Source organism: Eurytemora carolleeae, unplaced genomic scaffold (genome assembly GCF_000591075.1).
Source record: "Eurytemora carolleeae unplaced genomic scaffold, Eaff_2.0 scaffold419, whole genome shotgun sequence".
NCBI lineage: Eukaryota > Metazoa > Arthropoda > Copepoda > Calanoida > Temoridae > Eurytemora > Eurytemora carolleeae.
In genome coordinates this window covers 200567-228344 of record NW_019396476.1, presented here as the reverse complement: position 1 = coordinate 228344, position 27778 = coordinate 200567, and the positions used below count along the sequence as shown (strand labels likewise).

At 34.7% G+C, this 27778-nt stretch overlaps 4 protein-coding genes across 4 annotated transcripts in view; all 4 read left to right on the top strand.

Moving 5' to 3' along the window:
- Positions 1 to 4001, top strand: part of LOC111703989 (uncharacterized) — a 7174-nt gene extending 3173 nt beyond the window's left edge. Inside the window, exons 6-11 of the mRNA XM_023476091.1 lie at positions 233 to 386; positions 944 to 1048; positions 1321 to 1541; positions 2426 to 2590; positions 3579 to 3636; positions 3945 to 4001. Coding sequence (XP_023331859.1) covers positions 233 to 386; positions 944 to 1048; positions 1321 to 1541; positions 2426 to 2590; positions 3579 to 3636; positions 3945 to 4001 — 760 coding nt within the window. The remainder of the gene's footprint in view (positions 1 to 232; positions 387 to 943; positions 1049 to 1320; positions 1542 to 2425; positions 2591 to 3578; positions 3637 to 3944) is intronic.
- Positions 4002 to 4168: 167 nt separating this feature from the next.
- LOC111703970 (uncharacterized) lies at positions 4169 to 14272 on the top strand. The gene is made up of 17 exons (XM_023476071.1): positions 4169 to 4258; positions 4913 to 5053; positions 6349 to 6408; positions 6734 to 6836; positions 7564 to 7638; positions 8154 to 8266; positions 8659 to 8718; positions 9083 to 9159; positions 9638 to 10141; positions 10611 to 10744; positions 11232 to 11298; positions 11414 to 11501; positions 11644 to 11870; positions 12339 to 12413; positions 12638 to 12735; positions 13117 to 13284; positions 13761 to 14272. The coding sequence occupies exons 1-17, from the start codon at positions 4224 to 4226 to the stop codon at positions 13929 to 13931; spliced, it is 2196 nt and encodes a 731-aa protein (XP_023331839.1). The 5' UTR covers positions 4169 to 4223; the 3' UTR covers positions 13932 to 14272.
- Positions 14273 to 15145: 873 nt separating this feature from the next.
- On the top strand, positions 15146 to 23383 carry LOC111703973 (flap endonuclease 1). The gene is made up of 6 exons (XM_023476076.1): positions 15146 to 15312; positions 19297 to 19460; positions 20582 to 20708; positions 21323 to 21444; positions 22281 to 22476; positions 23097 to 23383. Exons 1-6 carry the CDS (start codon positions 15244 to 15246, stop codon positions 23214 to 23216), a joined length of 798 nt encoding a protein of 265 aa, XP_023331844.1. The 5' UTR covers positions 15146 to 15243; the 3' UTR covers positions 23217 to 23383.
- LOC111703971 (NADH dehydrogenase [ubiquinone] 1 alpha subcomplex subunit 9, mitochondrial-like) overlaps positions 17357 to 27778 on the top strand; it is a 22631-nt gene continuing 12209 nt past the window's right edge. The window contains exon 1 of the mRNA XM_023476072.1: positions 17357 to 17362. The gene's annotated coding sequence lies outside the window, so the exon portion shown is untranslated. The remainder of the gene's footprint in view (positions 17363 to 27778) is intronic.

Sequence of the window (27778 nt, the reverse complement as noted above, 5' to 3'; positions counted from 1 at the left end):
CCCCCCCATGTTATTTTGCTTACGAGAAAATTTGTCGGAGTTTTGTTCGTTGGGGTAAATCTAAAATTTTGTGTGAAATAATATGTATTAAGGTTCAGAAAGAGTGGAAAAAACTTGCCACTTATTGCCCAATTTTACATTTTTCAATATTTCATATATTTTTCTGAAAAAATCGGGGGTCCCCAAAACATACAAAAAAAAGATTTTTGATTAAGATTTTTAACATTTTCAGGTTGGAGAATGAGGAGGAGGAGGGGGAGGATGAGGAGGAAGTGAACCCTGAGTATAACAGGAGGAAGGTTCTCGTCAACAACACCGGGATACCGGAGAAGGACTCTGAGGGAGAACTGATAGACCAAGACTACTGCGCTAAAATGTATCTCAAGGTAGGCATTAAATATTTTCAGAGTTTATAGAAAGAACATTACCAAAAAACATTACGACTTTAAAATATTGTTCATGAAAGATTATTTTAAATGGGCTCAGTCAGAGTTTTGGAACCATGGTATGAGTTTTAATTAAATGATTTTCTTACTCAGTTACAACCTTATAAGTTCTGGCCTTGGCCATTTCCGGTCCGACCCTGCGTACTTTAAATAAAAAGTAAACTTAATTTTAAGTAACCCTTCACTAATAAAATGGCATGTCCGATTTACAAAGTTAAAAGCTCTGTCTGATCAAGTATGAATTAGATATCCATGGTTTCCTTTCTTTTAAAAGCTGGCTATTTTCAAACGTGACTTTCGGATTTCTTGCTTCAAGTAGAATGGAGAAATTGTTAGAATTATACACACTTTTCAAGCTAGAAGAACAACGCTTTCTTCCACATTATTTATCAGATTGAGGTTTGAAAGGTAGCATTGTGAATCGGGTATGTCTCTCTGTTCTAATCAAGGGTCACCTAAAATTAAAACGACAGTATTTTTAATATTTATGAACCTAGAATCTGTTGGGTGTACTCCGAACTAATGTGGGGCCGCTAGCCAAAGGTCGGGTTCTTCTTGCTCAACAATTCTCATTCATCAACAACCAGAAATCCATAGAAAAGGTAATATTTTTTTAACTTGAAGATTTAAAAAAAGATTTATTTATTTTTGCGAATACAGAGGCTAAATCTTGTGTCGGATATCGCCCAACCGCATCGAACACTTTCAAATTGAATGATATACACAAGTTAAATGACGGGGATATTCGGGAATTCCGCCAAGAGCCAATGATGATGAGAAGGTGTGACTTACATCTTAAATTAAACAGTCAGGGGGAGGGGAACCGACTGAGCATGTTATGAAAAAATTTAAAATACAAAAGTTTTGACTTCAGGTTTTCCTGTTCCACCCTGAAAGCAAGCCCGGCGTTGATATCACAATAAAGACCTATAATCTGCACGGGAGTGGAAAGGAGCTGGAGGTTTGTAATGTTATAATCCGACTTCCTGGATCAAAGAACTCTGCTCTTAGCTCCAGTTCTGTATCGGTACCCATTCCTGCTGCACGGAGGGAACTAGATCTGGTCTCGGAGTGTCTTTCTAGGATAACTTGCAGGTTAGCTTCTAGGATACTTTTCAGAATAGTTATTAGGATACCATTTAGAATAGTTTTTAGGATACTGTTTATTTATGCAAGTTTCAAGAAATCTTAAAGGGTAGTTTCTAGGATACGATACAAATTAGTTTCTAGAATATTAAGTAGGTTACATTCTAGGATACCTGGTTAGTTAGTTTCTAGGATACTATTTAGAAAAAATGCTAGGGTACACCTGGATAGTTCGTTTCTATTACTATACTATTTATAATAGGAATCCAGTTAGTTTCTAGGATACCTAGTAGGTTTCTTGGATACCCTGTAGGTTAGTTTCTAGGATACCCTTTAGATTAGTTTCTAGGATACACTGTAGGTTCGTTTCTAGAATATCCTGTAGATTGGTTTCTAGGATACAATGCAGTTTAGTTTCTAGGATACAATTTAGGCTAGTTTCTTGAATACAATGTAGGTCATTTATCAGAATACCCTTCAGGTTAGTTTCTTGGATAATGTATGTTAAATTTCTCAGATACAATCTAGATAGTTTTTAGAATATGATAATCTTATGAGGAAAAAAATGTAATAATGGAAATTCTTAAACGAGATGAAATAATCTTGATGTATTCTTTATGTTAGTTTTTAAGATTCAATGTTTGTTATTTTTAAGGATACTAAGTACCTTATTTTCTAGGATACATTGTAGGTTAGTTTCTAGTTTACAATTTAGGTCAGCTTCTAGGATCCTGAAAAAAATAGTTACAAAATAGGTTAGTTTTTTCGATACTTTATAGTTTCTAAGACCTTTTCGAGTTATTTTTTAAATCATCTTATTAGACAGTTTTCAGGTTACCTTTTCGGTTATAATAGTTCTTGTTCCTTGTACATTTCTTATTATATTTGTTAAGGGATATGACACCTCTGTTCCATGAGAACGGATTACTGTTGAACCAGGAGTTCTGCTGTGCCAACACCTTCTCTGAGTGTTTGAACGGGTGGTGGGGTAGTTTCCTCCAGAGGATTCCAGGGACGGAGGATGGCAAGGATATTAATTCTCCATCCCCGACAGATATGTAAGATTTATTATCATTACTAGGCGCGTAAATGAGAATTTGTTTATAAAGGGTTCAATCCCTGCCCGGGGTTAACAAAAAATCTTGAAAAACGAAAGTAGCCCACTTTTCTAGGGGGGGGGGGGGGGCTAGCATACCTAACAACTATTGAATATGAGTTTACAATGGGTATTATTAAGTGCGAAAAAGTTGTTGTCGGGATTTGTATTGTTTCTAGTTTGTCAATAAGATCAAAATGCAGACATTTTCACACCGAACGTAGTGGGGTGTGAAATTACTTTAATTTTAATCTTAAACTAACTATTAAAAGTAAAAATCACAGTAAAAACTTTTTTCGCACGCATGATACTCGTTACAATAACATGTAAAGTTTTATTCGATTGTTTTAACTTTTAGCTTGGTAACTAACCACCACTACCCTAGGATGATCATTTTAGGTATTATATCCAATAGTTCAAAGAAGGTTTTTTTGGGAGAATTTTTCTTGCCTGGTTCATTGGATCCATAATTTACCAGATTCTTAATTCAAAATAGAACTGGGATGTATATGTATAGCAGTAACCCGTCCATAGGCTGATGATGAAGAATTCTTCTAAGGCCTTCTACGAAAGTAGAACCTAACCATTACAAAGTTTTATTCGATTGTACTCAACTTATTTCATAGTCGGTCGATAAAGTAACGTTATCACCCTACAACGGGAAAATGAGGTCTGAAATTTGAAATTTTGATAGCAGGGTGTAAAAGTCACTTTTTCGCTCAGTTTTAGGGCAATAAAGTCACCCTACAACAACAAATTGAACACATATTGGAATCTTCAGTTCTAAAAGGTTTCTAAGAATTAGATAGACAATTCCTGTTTGGGCTCTGTCGATGAGATATATAAAATAGATTTAATATAGGAATATTTTTATCTTGTACAATGTACGAAAAACATTCACTTGGATACCACTTTGTCTTATCTCGTGATAAATTTAAATAATTTTTCAGGAAAACCGTTGTTCTGCCCCGTAAAATTACAGTTAATGGAACACAAGCAACCCCTAAGGAACATTTCTCTTTCAAAACAATTTCCATTTTTCTTTGTACAGAATCATACAGGACCTAAATTATGAGATAAAGATAAAGTCAGGGGTTCATAATGTCCCATTTAAAACATTTTCGTAAATTAAAATTTTAAAAATGAAAACATAAAAATATCAAAAAATCTAAAATTTAAATCGTTTTACGCAGTAAGAAAAATGATCGCACTCAGTCTCTAAAACAATATTTAAAACTAGAAAGTGTACCGCATTCTGTGAAATATGTACTGTACTGCAAATGTTAAATAACTTTAAGAGGAATGTACATAAGTAGAAGCGTGAAATAGTAAAATATTTCCCTGGTAATTATGCACTGTACATAAACTTCTAAAAAATTTAAACAAAGATGTTACAAAAGTTTCGAATTCGCATTATTTTTCGATTAAGCGGGATAAATAAACTTTTTTAAAAAAAGATTTATCTAAAAAACTTTACTTTGCAAGGAAAACTTAAATAGTTTCAAATCTAAATAAATAATTGAAAGGGTTTGTGTAGGATACAATGGTTGAAGAATAATACTACAGTAGATCCTGGAATAGTAGACCTGCCTCCGATGAACTCGTTTGATTCAATGATTGAATATATAAGGTTAATATATTTAGTATCATTGAATAAGATAAAAATGCCTTAGTAATTATAGAATGCCAACAATGATTCACAAGCAATATGATTGAAATCTTCTCATGGCAAACGATGAAATCAAATTCTGTAGAAATCGACGATTTCTCTACTAATAAGGTCTCGACTACCATAAATTTGATTCAAATGCTTAGAAGAAGTACGAAATCTCAAATCTTCATGATGATTTCCATGGCATGGTATGACAGTGTTATTGAAAGTTCTAAAGTGAATCATTGATGGCGTCCTAAAATGGAGGGTCATTAAGGATCACGTTGGCAACCCCTGCATACTGTTTCTTGGTTTTATCTGGATTTTTCTTTGATCAAGACAAATCGGGATTTACAATCTATCCAGATCTAATCTAAACAATGACCTTTTAATTCATCAAAATATTTAGTTGAAAATAAATTTTTTAGAATTTTAATTGCTAAGCTGGGAAATAAATGATTTGAAGTGAAAAAAGTATTTAACAGTTTTGAAATACTTTTTTCCCTAAAAAGGCTAAAAACCAATGTCATTTTCGCATTAGTAAAGGTTACGTTTCAGCCAATATAAGGAACTAAAGGAATTAATATATAATGCTTTAAAAATATTTTTAAAACAATTGTTTCTTATATTTAGGATGGCAAATGTTGAATCCTACAATAAACGTCATGTGACTTGTTATAAGTCTTCAGAGATATCATTCCTAGACTCAGTCAGGATTCTTGTTAATCAAAAATGTATTCCTAGAAACCAGGCAATATTCCTCAATATATCCAGGTATATGTATTACTAGTAATATTCCCCAATATATCCAGATTTATGTATTCCTAGTAATATTCCTCAACATATACAATACAGGTTTATATATTTCTAGCTATATTCCTCAATATTTCTAGCTATACTCATTCCTAGTAATATTCCTCAATATATCCAGGTATATGTTTTCCTAGTAATATTCCTCACTATATCCAGGTATATGTTTTCCTAGTAATATTCCTCACTATATCCAGGTATATGTTTTCCTAGTAATATTCCTCAATATATCCAGGTATATGTTTTCCTAGTAATATTCCTCAATATATCCAGGTATATGTTTTCCTAGTAATATTCCTCAATATATCCAGGTATATGTATTCCCAAATAGGTTATCAAGTACTTTAGGTGGCACTAGAGAAATGCATTAAGTATACACGACGTCACAAGTGTCAAATATAACACGGAAAAAGAAGTTTTTTTTGCATGTTTTCCAAGATTAAATTAAAAGTGAAAAACAGAAAAAAAAGATCACATATAATTGCACTTATTTTACTGTAAGATAAGCACTATACTCTAAAATTGTCATCAAAATTAATAGTTTTGTCGGACACAAAAACTGAATTGACACTTGTGACGTCAGAACACAACTGTACTGAGAGTGTAAATATTCTACATTGCTATCTTACTAGAATCTATTTGTGTATTCCTAGTAAAATTCCTCAATATATCCAGTTTTATATATTCAGGTAGTAATATTAAATATTCCTCTATAGCCAATATCCATGTTCATTAGGGTGACTCACGAACTGGGGTTAACATTTTTTTTGGTACATAGGTTCTATGAGTAATGTGGCTCAATATGAGCTTTTTGTGAAAATTTTAGGTTGATCGGAGCATTGCATCAGGTTGAAATCGTTTTAAACGGGGTTTCGCCAAAATCTTGATATTTGGTGAAGGGTAATGACTTTTATCCCAGTAGTGATCCGAGTAGAGGGTTACAATGAGATGCTGCATGCAAAATTTTAGCCTTTTTTTCTCAATTTTAAGAACCAAAAGCAGCCTGTACAAAATTTGGTGTTGCAACTTGTTAAAGTGCCCCCCCCCCCTATCCTTAACAAAAATCCAGAGTTTTTCCTAAAACTACTTCCACCTTAGTTCATCAAGTTAGAGCATGTTTTTGCATTTCAACACTAAGGAATAACATCACCCAGAGAACCTATTCACCTTTTGATTTTATTACTTTACTTCTTCGTGTGACACCCTAATGTTTATATATTCCTATTCAAAAATTGTTTATTTATATTTTTGACTTTCAGGAGTAAAGCTTTATCAGATCTGAAGGCTTACTTAGGGAACTTCAAGAGATATACTAAAAAGTAAGTTGGATTTAAAATAAATCAGAAAAATATATTATTATGATAAAAATGTAAGTTTCTCCAACGTATTCCTTTATTCATATTTTCTTCCTCCACTATTTAACTCTCCCAAAAAAGTAGTAGTTAAAAGGAATGCTTACACAGGGTACAATGGGTAGTGCACCATTGTTTTCTGATTTTTATAAAATTCTTTAAATGTAGCAATTTTGCCCCATTTCAAGTCCTTCTCGGGGGGTAAGCGGGGGAATTTACCCCATTTAGATTTAATCATGTATTGTATACGCCCTTCATAAAAGATAAAATTCAACAGTTCGTAAATGTTTAGGCCAGTTCAACTGTTCCTCGGTTCCTGTTTGTTCGAAGGACGTGCATCTGTGTTCCGGAGAAAGTTCGAAGGTGTTCAGTACGAACTCATGGTTATGATAACGGTATGTTCAACATTTTTTCATTTTCTTAGAATTCAATGTCTTCAAAGGGTCGGACTTAGTGAGAAGAAAGAAGTATTTGAACTAGGTATGGCTGGATGAACTACACTCGGTCACACTAGAAATATAGTTAAACTTTCCGTGTCTAGTTGAAATACTTCTTATGATTCAATCAAAAATAGAACAAAAACATTTTGTTTTAAAAAGATGTGCCCTTAGTGGTAGTTGCTTATTTTTGCATACTTAAATGTTTCAAATCAATTATTAGGTTGAAAATGAGCCAATTTGTACCTTTGTACGACTTTATTTTAGTTTTTTTTTCTGTTCCCTATGGAGTTTAGACGTTTATATATTTTTCAACTTTAAAGTATTTTGTCTGTTTTCCATGTTTTCTTATTTCTAGAGTTTCAATTTTACCAAGGTTTTTTCTGTAGTTTCAAGTTTACCTAGAGCTTATTTTTTTACCAAGAGCTTATTTCTAGAGTTTCAAGTTTCCAAGAGCTTATTTCTAGAGTTTCAAGTTTTATCAAGAGCTTATTTCTAGAGTTTCAAGTTTACCAAGAGCTTTTTTCCAGAGTTTCAAGTTTACCAAGAGTTTATTTCTAGAGTTTCAAGTTTACCAAGAGCTTATTTGTAGAGTTTCAAGTTTACCAAGAGCTTATTTCTAGAGTTTCAAGTTTACCAAGAGCTTATTTCTAGAGTTTCAAGTTTACCAAGAGCTTATTTCTAGAGTTTCAAGTTTACCAAGAGCTATGCTGGAACGGATCCTATTCATCAGGTTCAACTTCCAGATGTATTTACACAGGTAACATGGAATTGGATTGGTTGTTCTTCAAGGGAATTTATTCTATTCCATTTTATAAAACGCAAAAAAAAATCGTTTTTGAATTTTTAAAAATCTTTTGGAAAGAGACAGACACATTTTCGAATATTAGGCCTACTTTTAAATGTAAAAACGGCATTTTAGTGCAAACATTATCATTGTAGACTCTCCCCTTCTTAGGAAATTAAAACGATGATTAGTAGGCTAAAAAGCTTCAACACATTTATTTTATTTACACTGTATATTATCTTGAAAAATCATTCCCCTCCCCTATCCACTTACAGTCGTGTTCCTACATCCAGATGCTAGTCATATAAAAGAAATAAGGGTTTAATCGCTTAATTGTGGAAAATAAATTATTATTTTAGAGAAAATACATGAATTTTTGTGTATGAAGTATCAAAAGGAGGGGATAACCGTATCAAAAGGAGGGGATAACCCTAACAGTTAAATGTATGTTACAGGCTGAGCTGATAGTTAATGTAACCCCTGTTTAGGCTGAGATTAGTTGGGTTGAACGGCCAAGCACTGGCCGGCATTGTATGGTGGACGATAATCTTATTCAAGAGTATCCAGTCAACAAACAAGGAAAACGGGAGTTCTCTTTAAAGTAAGTTACTAAGATACTTATCAAGTTTTTTAGCTCTGATTATTAATAGAAAGTAAGTGATTTTCTTCGTTAAAAAGGTGTTTTGGATAAAATTACATCAACAAAAACTCTACTGATATTTGATTTGCACCTTAAACTAGTTCAAAATGTCGCAACCCATCGATATTTTTGGAATTATTTTTTGAAGTTGCGAGAGGGAAGGGGGGTGGATTATCCTCACATTCATACATACATAGATACAGTTGCAATTTGCATACATTACATACATTTACATACTAAAAATTACAATATATAACATACATGCATAAAAATATATTTAACTAATAACTGGGTTTTGTTTAAATTGTCTAGTGTCCATGAAGATGTTAAAAACGTTAAAAAAATATTTGTAGACAAAGTTCTGAACTGACTCGTTTAATGGAGCTGGTAGGTGGCAGAACAGCTTGTTACAGGTTCATTTTATCCATCAATCCATCCATGTCACTTTTTTAGATTGCCCAGTTGAATATTTGAATTCTAAACTAAAATTATAGCTTTTAGCTTTACAGTAGCTAGTAACATGATCTTTGCAGCATACAAGCTTTTATTTCCAATGCCTCAAAAAATAGACTATATTGGGAAGGTAAAAGCAAACACATCATAATCTTCATGTTAGTTTGTAAAAAAATTTGGAATTATAACCTAATGTAATCCTATGAAAATGGTCAGATGTTGCAATTTAAAATTCTACTATTCCTGATATAAATTGTTGCTCAATTGTTTAGAAAATGATTATTCAACTATTTTTTATGACAACAATTTTTGGAATTATTTTAGGTGGAAAATTCTAAACCGATACAAACCCTATTCATTCCGTCCGGAGACAACAGTTATCAAGAACAATATCAATAAAAGTAAGGAAATTAGCTCATTATAACAATTTAATTCTTAACTTCCAAAGTCATACTCTTTCTTATCATTATTTAATATAAATATAAAATTATCTTGGACTTTTTTGTTTGAAATGGTGTATTTAACATTTGTTGACAATTTAAAAGTTCTGAAAATTTTAACTTCCCTATTGAGTGGTGTGAATTAAGTAATTATATTTTTTCTTCTAACACAATTTTGGCTTTTACATGTTGACTTTCCAAGCAGCCGTTTTTTTTGTTGTATTCCAATATACACAAATTTCGTAAAGTTGTTTGTTTAAAATTGATGTATTTTCAATATCGTAAAATCGACATTTTTTCCACGCAAAAGTTTTCAAATTCGGGCTACCCTAAATCCTACCCTTTTGGTTTAGCCGTTATTGATACTAACAAATAAATATATAAATTTATATATATTTAGATTGAGTGAACAATGTTTTTAAAATTTGTTTATTTGCAGCCGGGAGAGGACGGAAAAGAAAGCGGAAGAAAGAGTTTGAAGATCGTATTGCAGCGCACAATCAGAAATCATACATCACAGATCCAGCGTTTCAGATTTCAGAGGTTCAGACCCAAACCAGAGAAGAAATCTACCAAACTAGAGAAGTTATCTACCAAACTGGGGACGTGGTCTACCAAACAGGGGACGTAGTCTATCAAACAGGAGATGTAGTCTACCAAACAGGAGATGTTGTGTCTATACCGGCGGTTGAGGGTGGGGGAGATGTACTGAGCGAGGCTGTTGGAGTGCTCAATGAGGGATCTAGTGTTGGACCTGTTGAAGGAGAAGATGAGGATTCTGATGAAGAGGAACAGGAACTAGGGTTTGACGAGGTTCTCCATGATGGATTAGTTTACTTTGACTCCTGTTACAAGACAGCTCAAGCTGTGACGTACAATAAGAAAGATGAATCTGGGATACTCATGGTCAGGAGTACAACACAGCTTCTGCACGCTTTCATAGGTATATATTATGGATTCCAGGGCGCATGGTCCGGGGGTTCCATGCCGGGTTCTTTTTATAATCTGTCATTATTACAACAAATTAGTATAAGTCCTAATCATGGCTTAATAATACAGAGAGGACAGGAGATTAGTTAATAACCTAAGCAAACACCTGCGACCAAAATTATATTTTTTTCATGAAATCAAACTAACATTTAAAGAGAAATCTTTAACAGTTAGATGGGCTGCAGATAGCAGTCAAAGGAAGATTGCACTCAAACCTGCATAAAGGGAAAGAAGGGATTTCCAGTTAACCCAGGCAGTAAATTGGGGAAGGGGTGTAGAGTGTAGGGGTACTAAACTTTCTTGTAATAAAAATAAGAAGCAAAATTCACTAAGTTTGTTTTATTACCTGCAATTTATTTCTTGTTGTGTAATGGGGGGGGGGGTACTTTGTCAGCATCTTAATATTTTAATTTTGCTTCTAGGTGGATCGACAAGTGTTAATGCCGGGTGGTCACCCCGTCCTGTTGAGATAGAGATTTATGAACCTAAACTAACCAATGCATTCCTAGTCATAACTTCCTTCCAGATACCAAACATTGTACACAGGCAGAGAAGGGTAGGTTTATTCATTTTGAATTCGAATGAAAATCTAGGGGCGTCAAAACTAAACAGAGAGCGGGGGAGATAAACCCCCCCCCCTCCCCCACCCATATATCTCTAAGATTAAATCTTTTTCACGCTGCTTTTGATATTCCTGGAGACCTTTTGTTTTATTCCTGTTTCTTTGCAACTATTTTTTAAGGCTAAAATTTAGTTTTTATTTACTTTCTTTGCCTTTAGAAAATTCCTGTTTTGTTTTCCGTTTAGTAAAATTTCGTTTCTTTGTTTTGAAACCTTGTCAGCTTTAAATGAAAAGTATTAATCTTTTTCAAGATTATGTAAAACCTCTGGATTCTTCTCTTGACTTAGCATGTTTACAATAAAAATAAATTAATTTTTACATACATTTTACATTCACCTCATTTTATAACTTGATTACAAGCAACCTCTTCTCAATTTTTTATTTTAAATTTTTTCTTGATATAAAAGCAAAATTTGTTTAGACACCAAAGCTTTGCCTTGGACCTGTAGCTCTCTCTACATCTAACTCAGAACATAATGTAGCGCTACGTAAGTATTTACTTTTTACACTTATTGCCACCTATCACTTTTTTAATCTGAATCTAATTAATTTTTAATTTAATATCCTTGATTCTATACTTAGCCTAATTAAATCTATATTTAGTTGGTGAGCACATGAAGTACAATAACGACAACGTAACCAGAATTAGTGCTGTAGCAGCATGCAATGATGAAACTTTTCATGCTTTCAGGTTTGTTTATAATGAAAAGAACTGCATATTTTTTATTAACAAAAGTAAATTAATTCGCCCTTTTGAAAATTACTTAAAGTGCAAAATCAACTAATGAAACGAAGCCAAATATTCTAAATATTAATATATCTATCTTGTAAAGGTCTGGTTTAAAGGCATTTAACTGTGTGTACACCTACGACGAGAACTCTATTTTGAACTCCGCCACTAATCGGGTCAAGTCCTTGAAGAACGGGTTGAAGGAGCTCGAGATTGCGCTCTCCTCTGAGATCGGAGCTCTCCGTGTCTCCTGGGAGGTTTACATGAACAAGATCGTATCCTTGAAGCAGGACGCGGACCTAGCCGACCTTTTCCTGGCATTGGATGACAGTAAGTAACTATGAATACTTGCTGCTTCGCTCCTTGTTTCACGCTTTTCTTGAATTTTAGAGAGAAATACAAATATTTTAATTTTCTATAGTTACAATTTTTGGAGAACTCTTTTTTATACTTTTAAAAAATAGTTTTTTTTCATCCTTAAGTCCCAAAACATGTTAAAACCACAGATCAGAGATTAGAATAGAAGGGAAATAAAACTATCCTGATCCCTATGAATTAGTCAGTCCCTTTGATCCTGAAAAGGAGTTCAAAGTGTACAATTCATTTAAATGTTCACAAATTATGAAGGTTAAAATAGAACCTCATTCTTAAAAAATTAAACCTAAAGCTATAGAAAATAGACACTTATTTTACAACTTATACTTTTTACTAAGTATCACATGCATAATTGAATTCTTTTCCTCGGAGGAGGTATTATTTTTCACTACCTGTTTACTGTAATATATTTTCTGATTAAAGTGGAAGAATGGGTGTTAACGGACCCTGAAGGTATTCGTCTGTTCCGACTAAATCCACTAGAGAAATCACAACTAGGAAAGAGCAGATCAAAATGAACCGAAAAATCGAGGACAACAGATGACGTGATAAACACATTTTTTTTCAATCATATATCTTAAATAATTTCGTTTTTTAAAGAATTTAGACAGGAATTGGATAGGCCATTTTAATCATAAATTTTTAGAGTTTTGGACCATAATGCTCACATGCTCAATTGCCGATTTTTTGCCCAAACTTTATTTTGTTCTGTCTGGTGTCAGATGAAGATGAGTTAAGAAGATATGAAACCGAGTTCTTTGAATGGTTGGGAGCAGGAGTATACCCTGATATACCATGGAAGGAGTATGTTATAAAGAAGGTTAGTATGAATGGAAGGAGTATGTTATAAAGAAGGTTAGTATGAATGGAAGGAGTATGTTATAAAGAAGGTAAGTATGAATGGAAGGAGACAAGTTATAAAGAAGATTACTATGAATGGAAGGAGTATGTTGTAAAGAATGTTAGTATGCATGGAAGGAGTATGCTAAAAAGAAGGTTAGTATGAATGGAAGGAGTATGTTATAAAGAAGGTTAGTATGAATGGAAGGAGTATGTTATAAAGAATGTTAGTATGAATGGAAGGTGCAGGAGTATATACTGATATACTTTTTAAATCACGGATATCTGAACAATTTCGTTAAGAATTATATCAAATAATTTTAACATGAAGCCAGCTGGAAACTAATAATTCTTTGTTAAGGTTTCGGAAGACCCCAGTTTCGAAAGGAAAAGCATAACTGAGGACGATTTCCTTCGATGGAACCAGGATCAGAGCTTCGATAATCAATACTTTGGGAACGTGATCCTTCAAGAAGGAACCCTAGTGAAGAGCAAACACAAGACGCACGCACGGAAGAAAAGGAAGAAGGCAATATCTTTATGTGTAGGGTTTTCTTGATCTAAACAAAGCTCTTTAAGGTCTTAACGTTTGGATGCATACTGGTCTTATCTACAATGCCAGAACTTGACATCCACTATGGGAACTATATTTTAAGCGACTAATTAATTTTACTTTTATTTTCGCGGTTTCTCGTTGGCATTGTTGGCCTTTGATTTGCTTGAAATTAACTTAATTCGATAGACTACTAAAAACCGTCTAGTATTTATGACTCAATTAACACTTCAAAAGTTTCAACCATTGGATACATATATTAACTTTTCTTTTTTATACAACACATTTACTTTCGCTGTGGTAGCTTTTCTCTTCACGTATGTTAATTTTCGTGTTTTTGTTTTAATATTCATTTCAACTTTTGACAAAAATGTCAAACTCTAGAGCTGTTTAAATCAATTTAATAACCAGGGTATTGGAAAAATATAAATATGATTTAAACTATTGTACAGGCTGTTTATCTTGAACCTGGAGAGTTGGATACTGGGGTTGGTCAGGAGGTAGAGGAGGTCAGGGAGGAGGTCGTCTTCGAATACCAGGTTCCTGTAGAGGAGGAGAACCCAGACCAGAACTCTTTCAGTGCCTTCAACCAGGTGGTGGTGGACGGAACCTTCATGATCTAGCAGATGTAATTCTTCGAACCTTATATTAAGAAATGAGTTTGCTTTCTCTTGCACGGAATGTACTCAGAGGTTCCCTAAATCCAGAAAAGCTGTGAAGGAATAAATTTTAGGGTTGAAGTAAATCCGTAAATACATGCAGTTATATAATTTGATATGAAAAGTTCTTTGGTGGGTTTTATTTCGATTTAGAGAGTTTTCGCGAAAAAAATTAAGTGGGTTAAGGTGAATATCTTATTACATAAAAAAAGATTGGCAAGTCTTAAAATATCTAAAGATTATAGATTCTAAAAATTGACAGCAGTATTTGTTAAATAATTTTAGGCGAAGTTTAATCTAGACTTAAGATTGATTTATGTGTTAAGTATCAACCTACAACCCATTTTATTATTCGCTAACACTCCCTTTAATATCAATTGCATAAATTATTTAGATTGTAAAACTATTTAAATCATTGTTTTAAAATATGTTATACTTCAAACTTTCTTTTCAAGATGTTATGTTATAAGGAGAAAAATGTTTCACTATGTTTTTTATGTTATTTGAAAATTTAGGAAAGTTTTAACAAAAAGAGAATTTAGCTAAAATTGTTTTGGTTTCAGACACAAATAAATACAAGGATGGGAATTCTAGGATTGTCGAAACTGGTGGCCGACGTTGCTGCCGGCGCGATCAAGGAGAACGAGATCAAGAACTACTTCGGGAGAAAGGTTGCGATAGACGCCAGCATGAGTCTCTACCAGTTCTTGATTGCTATTCGACAGGAAACCATATTATTTCTTCAGAAAATTAAACAGTCCTTAATGAATTAGATTAATTAAATCTGAATATTTTCTAGCAAAAGGATTTCTGATACCTGATTGGTTTTAAATAATTACAAGTATGCGCTCCCATGGGGAGGGTTTTCATAAAGTAATGATAACAGTAATAATGATAATACTGAAGTGATGAATATGGATATTTGGTATAGGAAGGAGGAGGAGCACAGTTAACCTCAGCAGACGGAGAAACTACCTCTCATCTTATGGGATTCTTCTATAGAACTATCCGGTATTTAACTATTTGAATAATAGTTGGCCTAAAAGACGGGGGGGGGGGGGTGGCACTCTAGATTTACAGTTTAAACATCTAGACAGGAGAACTAGAGGGGGGGAGCACCCTAGATTTACAGTTTAAACATTTAGACAGGAGAACTAGAGGGGGGGGGACACCCTAGATTTACAGTTTAAACATCTAGGCAGGAGAACTAGAGAAAAGAAAGGAGAAGAGGGATGAAGCCCAGGTAGCCCTGGACAAGGCCAAGGAGGATGGGAACATGGAGGAGGTGGATAAACAGAGCAAGAGGCTGGTCAAGGTTGGGAAAGAACATGTGGAGGAGTGCAAGGTATAAATATTATCTATCATTCATTCCTACCTACCTACTTACCTACCTATCTATCTACCACTTGCCTAACTACCTATTTTCCTACCTTCCTTAGTATCTACCTACCTTCTTTGTACGATATTATCCATCATTGGTTATTTTTGGTTCTTTTGATCCATCTATAAAAACGCAATATCTTTATTTATTGTTTAAAAAATTACATGTTATAGTGTAAACTTTTAGGCCCTGTTGTTGTTGTTGTAGCTTCATCCTGGGTCAGGATCTTCAAGTTCTTCCAGTCCAAGGAAATTAGAGGCTTCTATAGTGTGGGTTCATAGGCTGGTGGTGGGGAGGGTGGTTGGATTTGCATGGCAGTTAAAAAGGTGGTTAGTATCGTGAGGTGTGGCTTGACATTTGGGGCATTTATTTTCAATTTTATCATCTAATCGGTTGAGGTAGGAATTAAGGAGTCTTGAGAAACCGCTCCTGAGTTGGGAGAGTCTTGATCTGGCGATTCTTGTGAGTTTAATTTCATCAGGATTGATCGGAGGAGGGGGGTTATAAGCCTGGCCGAGGACGCGATTCTCAGAGTATTGTTGAATGGTTTTCCTGACTGTTTCTGTGTGTATGTCTTTGAGGACTCTTTTATAAACTTGTTTGGTTGGCTTTTGTTCTCTGAATCTGTGTGTAACCTCTTCTGTGTAGACTGTAGATGTTCATGGATTTTTGTAGTTTCATTTGACGAGGGGGTTGAGGTCTGTATAGGTGTTTATTACCAGGGTGATCAGGTAGATGGGTTGATGCTAGGTATTGTTTAGTTATTATTTTGCTGTGTATTTCTAGAGGGAGCACCTTGGTTTCAATGTGTAGGTGGTCTATATTCGTCATGAGTAGAGAACCAGTGGCAATTCTCAAGGCTGAGTTTTCGACTGACTGAAGATCAGACCACCTTGATTTGCTTACAGCTGGTGCCCATACTGGAGCAGCATATTCCAGGACGCTCCTACAAATAGATTTGTAGGTAAGGATTAGCGTTTCCTTGCTTTGGCCCTATGTGGATCCTGCCAGTGATTTTAATATGTTTATTTTCTTACTTGCTTTTGAGGCTGTTAGTTTGGCGTGTTGGTTGAAGGTGTGCATGGTGTCAAAAGTTACTCCAAGGAGTCTGGGATGTTTTTCTAGAGGAACGAGTAGGTTTTTGATCTTGATCTGAGGATGGATTTTGGCTTCATGGGAGTCTGGAGTGAAGAGAGTGACGGTTGATTTTTCTGGAGAGACTAATAGTTCTCTTTCTTCCAGAAAGTCTGTTACTTTATCAACATAGTCGCTGATGCTAATTGAGTTGATGGATTTCCCTGATGAGTAGATGGATATGTCATCAGCATATTGGATTTCTTTAATACCTGGAGGGGGGAAAGGCAGATCTTTGAGATAGAAATTGATGAGGATCGGTAAGATTACCGCTCCTTGAGGAACGCCTGTTCTGACGTTCCTTGATTTAGACTGTTTATTCCTGAAATTAGCCTTAGATTGTCTGCCTCTCAGATAGCAGCTTAACCAGCGTTTAACAAAAGGGGGGAGAGTAGACTTGTTAAGGTCATTGAGGAGTTTGTCATGGGATACCATGTCGAAGGCTTTGCATAGGTCAATTTGAAGGAGGACAGTTCTGTCAGCAGGTTTTTTCTGATTAAAACCTCTGGTGATGTCTTGATTTAGGTCATTGAGTGCAGATACTGTAGAGTGGTTTTTCCTGTAACCATGTTGGAAGTTCGGGATAGGAAGGTGTTCTGTGAGTTCAGGTAGGATTAGTCTTTCTAAGATTTTAGCTGCCGGGCATAGAAGTGAAACAGGTCTATAGGATTTGGACTCAGCAGGATCTTTTCCTGGTTTAAGGAGAGGGATGTTGATCTAGTTTTTCCATATTTGAGGGATTTTACTGTGCTGAAGTGAGAGGTTGAAAATGTTAGTTAGGTATTCAAGTCCTAGTGGTCCAAGGTGTTTAAGATGAAGGTTGGATATTCCGTCAGGTCCTATTGCTTTGGAGGATTTGGCTTGTTTTATTGCTTCACTTGTGTCAGATGCTGTCATTATTGTAGCTCCTGATGTAGTGTTCCTTTATGATTCTTTGAAAATGGTTCTAGTGAGTTTGGAGCTGGTGTGCCTAGAGACAGATGTGTATTGTTTGTTGAAGTTATTTGCAATATTTGATGCATTGGACAGGTACTTCCCTTTGAATCTGATTCCTTGGTTCTGTTTGCTTTGTGGTTGTCCATTGTGGCGTTTGAGTAGGTTGAAAAGTTTGGAAGGGTCTGTTTTCCTATTTATGTTTCCTACTTCTTCTCTCCATTTTTCTTGTTTATGTTTGTTTATTAGTTTGCTTATCTCATAGTTGAGTTCTGGAATCTGTTGAGATTGTGGGTTTGTTTTCCTTAGTTCATCTCTCTCTAGTATCTTGTTCTTGACTGTGGTTGGGACTTCAGGGAATATTTCTTTGATTCGTCCTTGAGGTATTGTGTTTCTGGATACTCTGTTAATGACTTCTCTAAGATCTTGTTCAGCTCTGTAGACATCTGTGGGTGGGTTGTTTAGAAATCTCCTCTTCTGAGGTTAGGGTGAAGTTTACCCAGTCAGCTTTTTTGAAATTTATGTAAGTTTTGTTCTCACTCATTATGAGTTTGAGTGTCGTTGTACAAGTTATAACAATGGGTAGATGGTCAGATCCTAAGCTTAGAGATGTTGTCCAGTTACAGTATGGAAGTAGAGGGGGGCCTGCAAGTGATATTTCAGGAGAAGTTGGCTGTGAGTTTCAGGAGGTTCTGGTAGGCATGTCCATGTTCAGGACACTGAAGGAGCTGGCTCCAATTGTATCAGAGATCAGGGTACCTCTGGAGTCTTGGATGGGGGAGAACCATAGTGAGTCATGGGCATTAAAATCACCCATGATTATTGTATTATTGTCGTAAAAAGCATGGCTAGATTTGGTGAAAACCCGATATCACAGCTGCTGGCAGGGGGAATATATATATTTACAATTTTTATATTGTCAACCTTTATGGCGAGGTATTCTGTAAATTTGTCAAGTTGGACATCTGGAAGGGGTTCGAAGGGAATAGTTTCATGAACCAGGAAGGCTAGTCCTTCACCAGTATCTCGTTCTCTGTCTTTTCTTATCAGTGTATAGTTAGGAAAGTTAGGAGGCTTTGATTTGTTGGTGAGTTTGGTTTCTTGGATTGCTGCTATTTTTATGTCGTTTTCCTTTAGCCATAGGTTTAGTTCGGTGTATTTGTTTTTTATTCCGTTGCAGTTTAGTTGTAGAATTTCAGATCGTAGTTCTTTGGTTGGTTGTTTTCTTTGGATTTACTCTGTTGATAAGTGGGTTGTTGACTAGCAGTGGTTGTAGTAGGTTGTTGACTAGTTGTGTTGTTGTTATCACAGACTGTTGTAGTATTAGGTTGTTTATTAGTTGTGTTGTAGCTATCACAGCATTTGGGGCACTGGAAGACAAGTGAGTAATTTCTGATTGATTTAAATTGACTACAGTTTGTTTCTTTATTTTTACATAGGTGGCACCAGTTATTACATTTGTTGCACTTTACTGAGGTTTGTGTTCGTTCGTTTATCTGTTGGTTACATACACTGCAGATCCATCCTCGTCCAGGAATAGGGCCCGGGTTGGGTTCTATACCGGCAATCAGCAGTAGTATTCTGACCAGTCCCGCCGGAGGGAGCTGGTCTTTAATTACAAAAAACATTGGACTGAAAGATCTCTTAATTCCTTGTCAGAAACTGAAGAGTTTGATGAGAGGCTTTGCTGTGTTGGTTGCACTACGTGAAGGCTCTCTTTTGGCAACCTTTAGGTCCTGTCTGCTCATTTCACGTTTAATTTATACTCAAATGAATCTATTTTCTTCAAAGTGGAAAAATTCAACATTTCAATCTGTGTATATATATTTATTCTGAGGAGTTCGTTTTCAAAATAAATTTTAATCCTGAATTCTTTTTTAGACTTTACTGAAGTTTATGGGAATCCCATATGTGGAGGCTCCATGCGAGGCGGAGGCACAATGCGCCGAACTGGTCAAGGGAGGAAAAGTATACGCCGCCGGAACCGAGGATATGGACACACTCACATTCGGCTCAAATATTCTGCTCCGTCATTTAACCTTCAGGTAGTTTCCATGGTTGTTAAAGAATATTTTGATGTCGTCTTCTGTAGTTTTCATAGATTTATCTTTTCATGCTTTTATTTTTCTCAGTTTAGCCACTCCGTTTCATTTATTTTTCTCAGTTTAGCCACTCCGTTTCATTTATTTTTCTCAGTTTAGCCACTCCGTTTCATTTATTTTTCTCAGTTTAGCCACTCCGGTTCATTTATTTTTCTCAGTTTATCCACTCCGTTTCATTTATTTTTCTCAGTATCTTTATCATGCGTCCACAGCTCTTCTATAAACTTCTGTGGAAATTGTGAAAATTCTTTCAAAATTTAGTGAAACTCCAGATAAGATATATTTCAGCCATCTGACCCTACTAATCTTAAATTTGATTAATCTCATTAATCTAAAGGACATTAAGCTTGATTTTAAGTGACCCTTCATCAAATAAAAATCATGCCCGAATTATAACGGTATTCTTGAAACGTTAATTTGATCAAAAATGTTGACTCAATAAGTGTTGAATTTTGATAATTTCTCCTTTGTTTTTAAAAGCAAGAAACGAGCAAGTAACTTTAGCAGAAAAACTACAAATGAAACTAGAAACAAAAACAGGAATTCATGGATTCATGCTTGATCAGACAAAGCTTTTAAGGGCACCTTTATCAGTTGTAATTCGTGAATTGTCAACGAGGTTATAGTATATAGAGTGATGATGCACGCTAATCCTTTACTAATTGTACAGGCTCTGTACTTTACTTCCAAAGGTCAATATGGATATTACAGTACTCGGGGGTGATTTCTGAAAACATTTAAATGGAGGATTTGTTTTCCATGTAACTATTAAAATCCACTAACTCTTTATCGTGTGCAGGATTCCATTTTCACAGGAAGACAAACTATTACAGTCTTTTACAGAGCAATCAATATTTCATCGTTAATAAACTGTTCTGAGAAAACTGAGTAAAATTCAAGATACAAAACCTCCTCATACACCAGCCCCCCTGGAAATTGCCTTCTTTGCAATGGAGGTTCAACTATAATCACGCTGACAGTCTTCGAATGATTTCTAAAAATCTCAATGAAGCAAATTAATTTGTTACTTTTTTTAATTGATGATTAACCAATAATTAATTTAGTGAGGCGCGTAAGATGCCGATCAAGGAGTTCTACCTGGACAAGGTGTTGGAAGGGTTCGAGATGTCCCAGGAGGAGTTCATTGATCTCTGTATCCTTCTAGGCTGTGATTATGTTGACAAAATCAAGGTAGGAAAATCCGTCAATAAAGATATGTTCCCATATTTTTGCAATCTGATACGGCAAGCAAAGATTTATATTTCAAGCTAATTGATCTAGCACAATTTATAGTTTGAAATAAAAAATATATATTTAAAACATCAAATTGCAATGATGGATCGGAAAAATATAGTTTCAATACAGTGATTTGTTCCGTAGATGAAATTATGAAATTATTTTGTTTTTCTGTAGCTATTTTATAACGTTTTTTACAGATTTTGTTCCACACCAATTTTTTTTATCTTGTCAGTGTTTAAGATACAACTTTTATCCTAATTCTCTCTTAATTCCTATTTAACCAGCATCAATCCATTTGTATTCAAAATTTTAAGAAAAGCCTAAAGCCCAACTTCTAAAGGCGCAGCCTGAGGTGAATAATCAAAATTATTCCACGGTTTTTCTTTTAATATTATAACAATAATTTTGATTATTATCAAGCTAGTTTATATTCCAAGAACCGTTGCAAACATCTGATATCTCATTTAATAAAGTCCCTTTATGATAAGGAAGAAGTGCGTACCTAAAATTATGATTCAGCAATGGAAGAAGTACGGGTCTAAACTTCTGATTTAATTTGATTTCAGGGAATAGGTCCAAAGAAAGCTATTGAGCTTGTAAAGAAACACAAGTGTATCGAGAAAATACTGGAAAACATTGATAAAACTAAATACCCTGTACCTCATAACTGGATGTACAACGAGGCCAGGTATGTGCACTGTACATAGAGTGTTGCATTTATGTGTCTAGTCTATATTGCTGTCATCATGTTTCTCATATTCTCATCAATACGGTACAGACTTTAGTGTGCATTTTTGCACATTACTGCTCACATTTTCTTATTCTTCAACATCTCATTGAGAGAACAGTTCAAAAAACAGTTTTGAGATGGTGTCAATAATCAGTTTTTAATTTTCTAGCAAAATTAGCGAAAATTCTCTGTAAAGGCTTATCACCCGATTAGTAGAGGAAATTAATCATGATAGAGTGGTAAGAAACTGCAAATAACAAAAAAAAACTTGCTTGAAGTGCTTGTCGTACAATTCGGCTGACTTGTTCAATGGCTGATTTGTTAATTGATGTTCTAATGGAGCTGTTAAATGAATGGTCAAATATTTGTTGATTTTCGTATTGACGAATGGAAAATGTATTGTAAAACATGTGGTTGTTTTAATCTGAAGATAACTTGTTTATCCTACAAATATGAAATCCACAGATTACCCCCCTCCCCCCTAGCATCCATGCTGAGACCTAGAGATAGTGCATACAGTAAAAGTATGTATCTGATTGAATTTGTTTATCTTAAATATTCATGTCTAGTTGTAACTTTAACTAATGTTATTCAGGTTGAAAACGTGGAAATGTACTACTAATATTGTTATGTTTTTTTCCCTGCTTACAATTTGCTGTCTAAATATCTCTTTTCAAAGGCTGTAAAATCGCCAAAAAAAAAAATTTTACATGTATTGAATGATTGAATGATTGACTGAATGTCTAAATGAATTTAGAATTATTGATTGTTTGTTTGATTATTGAACACTCTAGGCGTCTGTTTAAAGAACCGGATGTGATCCCTGCAGCTGATGTTGATCTGAAGTGGGAGAAACCTGACGAGGAGGGACTGATAAACTTCCTGTGCGTTGAGAAGGGGTTCCAGGAGGAGAGGATCAGGAATGGAGCCAAGAAGCTGCTCAAGGGAAGACAAGGTTCAACACAGGGCAGATTAGATTCATTCTTCAAGGTACAATTTGAGTTGAGGAAAATTTTTCAATCAGTACGTCAATGTAACGCAAAAAGCCAGAATCTTTAAATTCCGTTATGGAAACTGATAATGAAGAAAAAATTCTGAAGTTGAACTTTTAAGTAAATGTTTTGTCAATTAATTAAAATCATTTTCTTAATTGGATTTTTTAACCTGTAATTTGCAAGACCCGCCTGACAAATTAATGATCTTGTTTATTTTTAAGATATCGTGATTTTACGGTTAAGATTTCCTGACATCCTCTAGCCCATGGAGATTTTTATACACTTATTAATTAGCTTTTAAGCAAGTGAAAGAAAGTTTTTGATATTGAAAATGTTGTCTTTGAAAAAAAAAGTAAAATGTATTCCGTGAAACTCAAAATACTGTAAAATAGAAAGACGACCTTCAGATCCAAATTTGAAGCTTTTATTTTAGATAGTCCATTGATCATGAAATACAGGAATTGTGCAAGATGCAGTGTACATTTCACTGAAAAAGTTTATTTTCTAGAAACTGGTAAAAGTATTTGCATTAAATATACACAAGATTGCTGAAATGTCGTCTTCTTTTCCATAGTAGTATAGATTATTGATTGTTAATGAAAATGTTTGTTTAAGGTTCTACCAAGTCCTACTCCTGCGAACAACAAAAGAAAGTCTGAGGATGGAAAAGGATCGGCTGCGAAGAAGGCTAAATCCAGCGCAGGAGCGGCGAAGAAGGGAGTCTATAGAAGATAACATCCTAGATGTGTCATCAGCATTTAATCTCCGATACGCACTCAAAAAAATCCATTCTGTCCAATTCTTAAAAGAATGTTTTTTTAATTTCCCCGGAAGTTTTCCTAATTTCCTATCTTTAATCGGAGGTTCTGAAATATATGTATAATCTCCCGTATTCTTTCAGAGGATGGAGGAAGTAAATAATGGAGAGGATCCATCTTCAGGCCTGAGGATAGAGGAGGTAAATAATGGAGAGGATCCATCATCAGGCCAAAGGATGGAGGAGGTAAATAATGGAGAGGATCCATCCTCAGGCCAGAGGATGGAGGAGACAGCTAGGAGCGAAGATACGACCTCTGATACGAGAAATACAAATACTAAGATGTCAGATTGTGGTTCCCCTCCTTCTCCTAAAGTTAGGAAACCAAACCGAAGGTATCTTTTTTCCTAGTTCTATCCCTGTTTCCGTTTATCGTATCTCCCATCTCTATTCAGTGTTTTCTTTAACCTGGTTTTCTTTGTTAAATGTTTTTATTTCTTTTTTAAACTTCTTTCTCTGTATTTATTTTTGTTATTCTGTTTTCTCTGTTTCTTTGTTCTACCTGGAAAAGTTTTTCCTTGTTTTTTGTCTGTTTTTCTTTGTTCTGTCTGTTTTTGTTTTGTTCTGTTTGTTTTTGTTTTGTTCTGTTTGTTTTGTTTTATGTCTGTTTTCTTATTTCTGTCTGTTATTCTTTGTTCAATGCCTGTTTTTTTCTATTAAGGTCGAGTGTGGCTATTGCGCGTCGTATGTCTCGAGCTAGCACTGCTGCCGTTGGAATCTCCTTAGGAACCTAGAACTTTTGATTCAATACTTCTTATTTGACTTTTAATCAAATGGGTATTAGAAAATATTATTTTTTGCAACTTGAATTCATTCCTTTTACAAAATACAGTGTACAGTGTACACTACCCTAACATTTCTACTCAAACATTTCCTGTTTTCCCTTAAAATATTTAAACATGTAAACTTTTTGAATAAGGAAGTTGTTGGTTTAGAGGACCAACTATCCCTGGTGCCTGGGAAAGGTGAAACCTCTGACCTTGAAAGATTTAAACAAGTTTTAAATATTTGTGTTAGAAATACATGCAGGTACACTAATGATCCCCTGACCCTAGCAAGTCATTTATTATTGTTTGTTATTTCACTAGATTATGAACTTTGGGAACATTTATTTTTGTCTAAGCTTAAAAATAAAGAAGGGGCAGTAAGCTGTAAAAATGGAAAATCCTCTCATCTAGTTCAACATTTATATATATTTCATTAATAATAGCTTAAAAATGTCAGAGCAAATTCTATTTTTTCATTGGCAATAAAAGATATTATTTCCTATTTTAAAATATATATCTTAATATCCTATCTGTTAGTGTTAGCATGTTTACAAATATGCCATTAATCGGAATCCCTTTTTTCAGAAAACAATAAGTACATAAACTATTTTATCAAGGACAATAGAACGCGAAGAAGCGAACGAAGGCGATCTAGTGGACGAGACTAGTAGTGTATCCAGATTACTAGTGGACGAATGTATTCTGCCGGACTCTAAAATTCAAGAGTTTGTGAATATTCTTTCAAGGACAGAACTCAAGGTTCAGCCTGAGGAACTACTCAGTTCTAAGGTTAGTTGAATAAATTCTTACATCCAGTTTGTTAACTCTAGTTAGGAACTCAAAGTTCAGCCTGAGGAACTACTAAGTTCTAAGGTTAGTTAAGTTAATTTCATACATCCAGTTTATCAACTCTAGTTAGGAACTCAAGGTTCAGTCTGTGTAACTACTAAGTTCTAAGGTTAGGTAAGTTAATTTCATACATCCAGTTTATCAACTCTAGTTAGGAACTCAAGGTTCAGCCTGAGGAACTACTAAGTTCTAAGGTTAGTTAAGTTAATTTCATACATCCAGTTTATCAACTCTAGTTAGGAACTCAAGGTTCAGTCTGTGTAACTACTAAGTTCTAAGGTTAGTTAAGTTAATTTCATACATCCAGGACTACCTAGGACTGAACTCAAGGTTCTGTCTGAGAAATAACAATGATAAGTTTAACAATCTAGTATTTTTTAAAATACATAAATAAATGTATTCTTTTGTATATTAATATTGTACAGTAAGATCAGGGGGCGGAAACGTCATGTGTGTGTGTCTGTACCAAAAGAGTGTGTGTCAGTTTAAAGTACCGAAGGTGTGTACTGGAGGTTTATACAGTACGTAAGAATCTCGGTATTTGTACAGCCTAGGAGTGTACATTTGTTTATTGTTAATTGTTTACTTAGAAATAAGTTTAATATACATGTAATATATTATTTACATATTTAAATCAACACTGTAAAGCCAAATTTTCATGCAAAGAATATAATTTGATTAAAGTTTACAATAAACTACTCGTTATTCAAGTTTAATTATAATCGACGACATTGTTCTACAATTTCCTTGACTGTAGTCATGTTGTGTGTCTGTACCAGAAGAGTGTTTGTAAGTTTACTGTACTAGTCTGCAAAGCAGTGCGACTGGCTTTCTCTTGCCGGACCAGCGCCATTTCCTTTCCCTTTATTCTTGTTCCCTGAGTAAGATCTATAAAGGTAGGTAGACAACTGTCACACTCAAGTTTGACTTTAAATACGTGTAATACATCAATTGTGCAGTTGAAACATTTTGCTAAAACAGACGGGATTCAATTATCTAATAAAACTTTTTCTTGATTTGATTTGATATAAACAGCATCATGTACACAAAACATTTCTTACATGTATGATGGGTCCTACTGTATTAGGTTCGAAGTATTCGCGAATACACTGGTAAACTAGAAGCAGAGGAGAAGGAGTGGAGACGGTTTCTACAAGAACGAAATAGGTGTTATAAACTTGGAGTATCAAACCTTAAACAGGCAAAACAGGGGAACATAAAGGTAAGGCTCAAATTTAAGAGATTCTTAAATTTTATCTTAAAATTGTTGAGAGGGAAAAAATAAGTAATTATCCGACTAGCACATATTTGCCGTAAATCTTCTTAACGTTTTCCTGCGCCCCCAAGTGTTAACTGTTTACTGTTCAGTGTTCATAGACAACCATCCGTTCCAAAACTCTGGTAATGTTTTTATCAAATATGATTTTAGGTTGATGAAACACAGTGGTTTAATTTGTCAGGAGAAGACAAGAAGTTTATTAGAAGGTTTGAATATTTGTCAGTTTGTAAATGGTTTTGTACTGTACTGTACTTATACTTTACTTGTGCTGCACTGTACTGTGCTGTGCTGTACTGTACTGTAATGCAGTGCTTAGGATCCGGATCCGTTGGATCCGCAAGATTTTGGCTTCCTGGATCCGGATCCGCAAAAATATCCGGATCCAAGGGGTAAAATATCAACTAAACACTGCAAAGAAAAAAACTATTTTACTCCTAAAACTCAAATCTGAATTTTTGAAAAAAGAGAGATTACTAAATTTCCTCATTTCTGAATGGTTCAAGTTTTAGGACAAAAATAAGCGAAAAAAAAAACAAAAAAATGAAGAAAAAAAATTATTAAAAAAAACCCAGTAAATCTTAAAGAAATGACCTGGATCCGGATGTACCTTACTGTACCTTTCTGTACCTTACTGTACTGTACTGTACTGTACTGTACTGTACTGTACTTTACTGTACTGTACCTTACTGTACCTTACTGTACCTTACTGTACTGTACTGTACTGTACTGTACTGTACTGTACTGTACTGTACTGTACTGTACTGTACTGTACTGTACTGTACTGTACTGTACTGTACTGTACTGTACTGTACTGTACTGTACTGTACTGTACTGTACNCTGTAAAGACTATGTTAAAGATCGAAGACTTAAATAAACTTTTAGATCTTCTGAATAAAAGACTTTCCTGTCTTATCTTTTGTGAGTAACTCCAGTACTAAATTCTATTCTAGGATTTGTTCTGAAGCTATACGGAGTAGTAAATATTCTAGTACAAAACTCTATTCTAGGATGTGCAGTTAAGCTTTGAAGCTGCCAGGAGTAGTAAATACTCTAGTACAAAACTCTATTCTAGGATGTGACGTGAAGCTGTGAAGCTATGAGGAGTAGTAAATACTGTAGTACTAAATTATATTCTAGGATGTGCTGTGAAGCTGTGAAGCTGCCAGGAGTAGTGAATACTCTAGTACTAAACTCTATTCTAGGATGTGCCGTGAAGCTGTGAAGCTGCGAGGAGTACTGAAGAGAGAAGAAGATGATCTTGATGCTGCGTATAAAGAACTAGAACAAGAACCAGAACTAGCAGTTAAACAAGATACTAAACATATTTTACAGGTAGCATCTCTTAAAATAATTGATTGATATTCCCTACAGGCCTACAACTCCATCGAGATCTAGAAAACTTAATTCCAGTGACGGATAATTTAGAGTAATGGATGGGGCGGGGAGGGGGGTAGTATATGTGGAAGCCGATAAGATAACCTCCTAGATAATGGGAAATCTCTTTCTGGGAAATCAATGATCTTGAAGAGATACAGGTGAAATAGGAGTTAAGTGACAATTTCCTAAACGTAAAATTTCCTATGT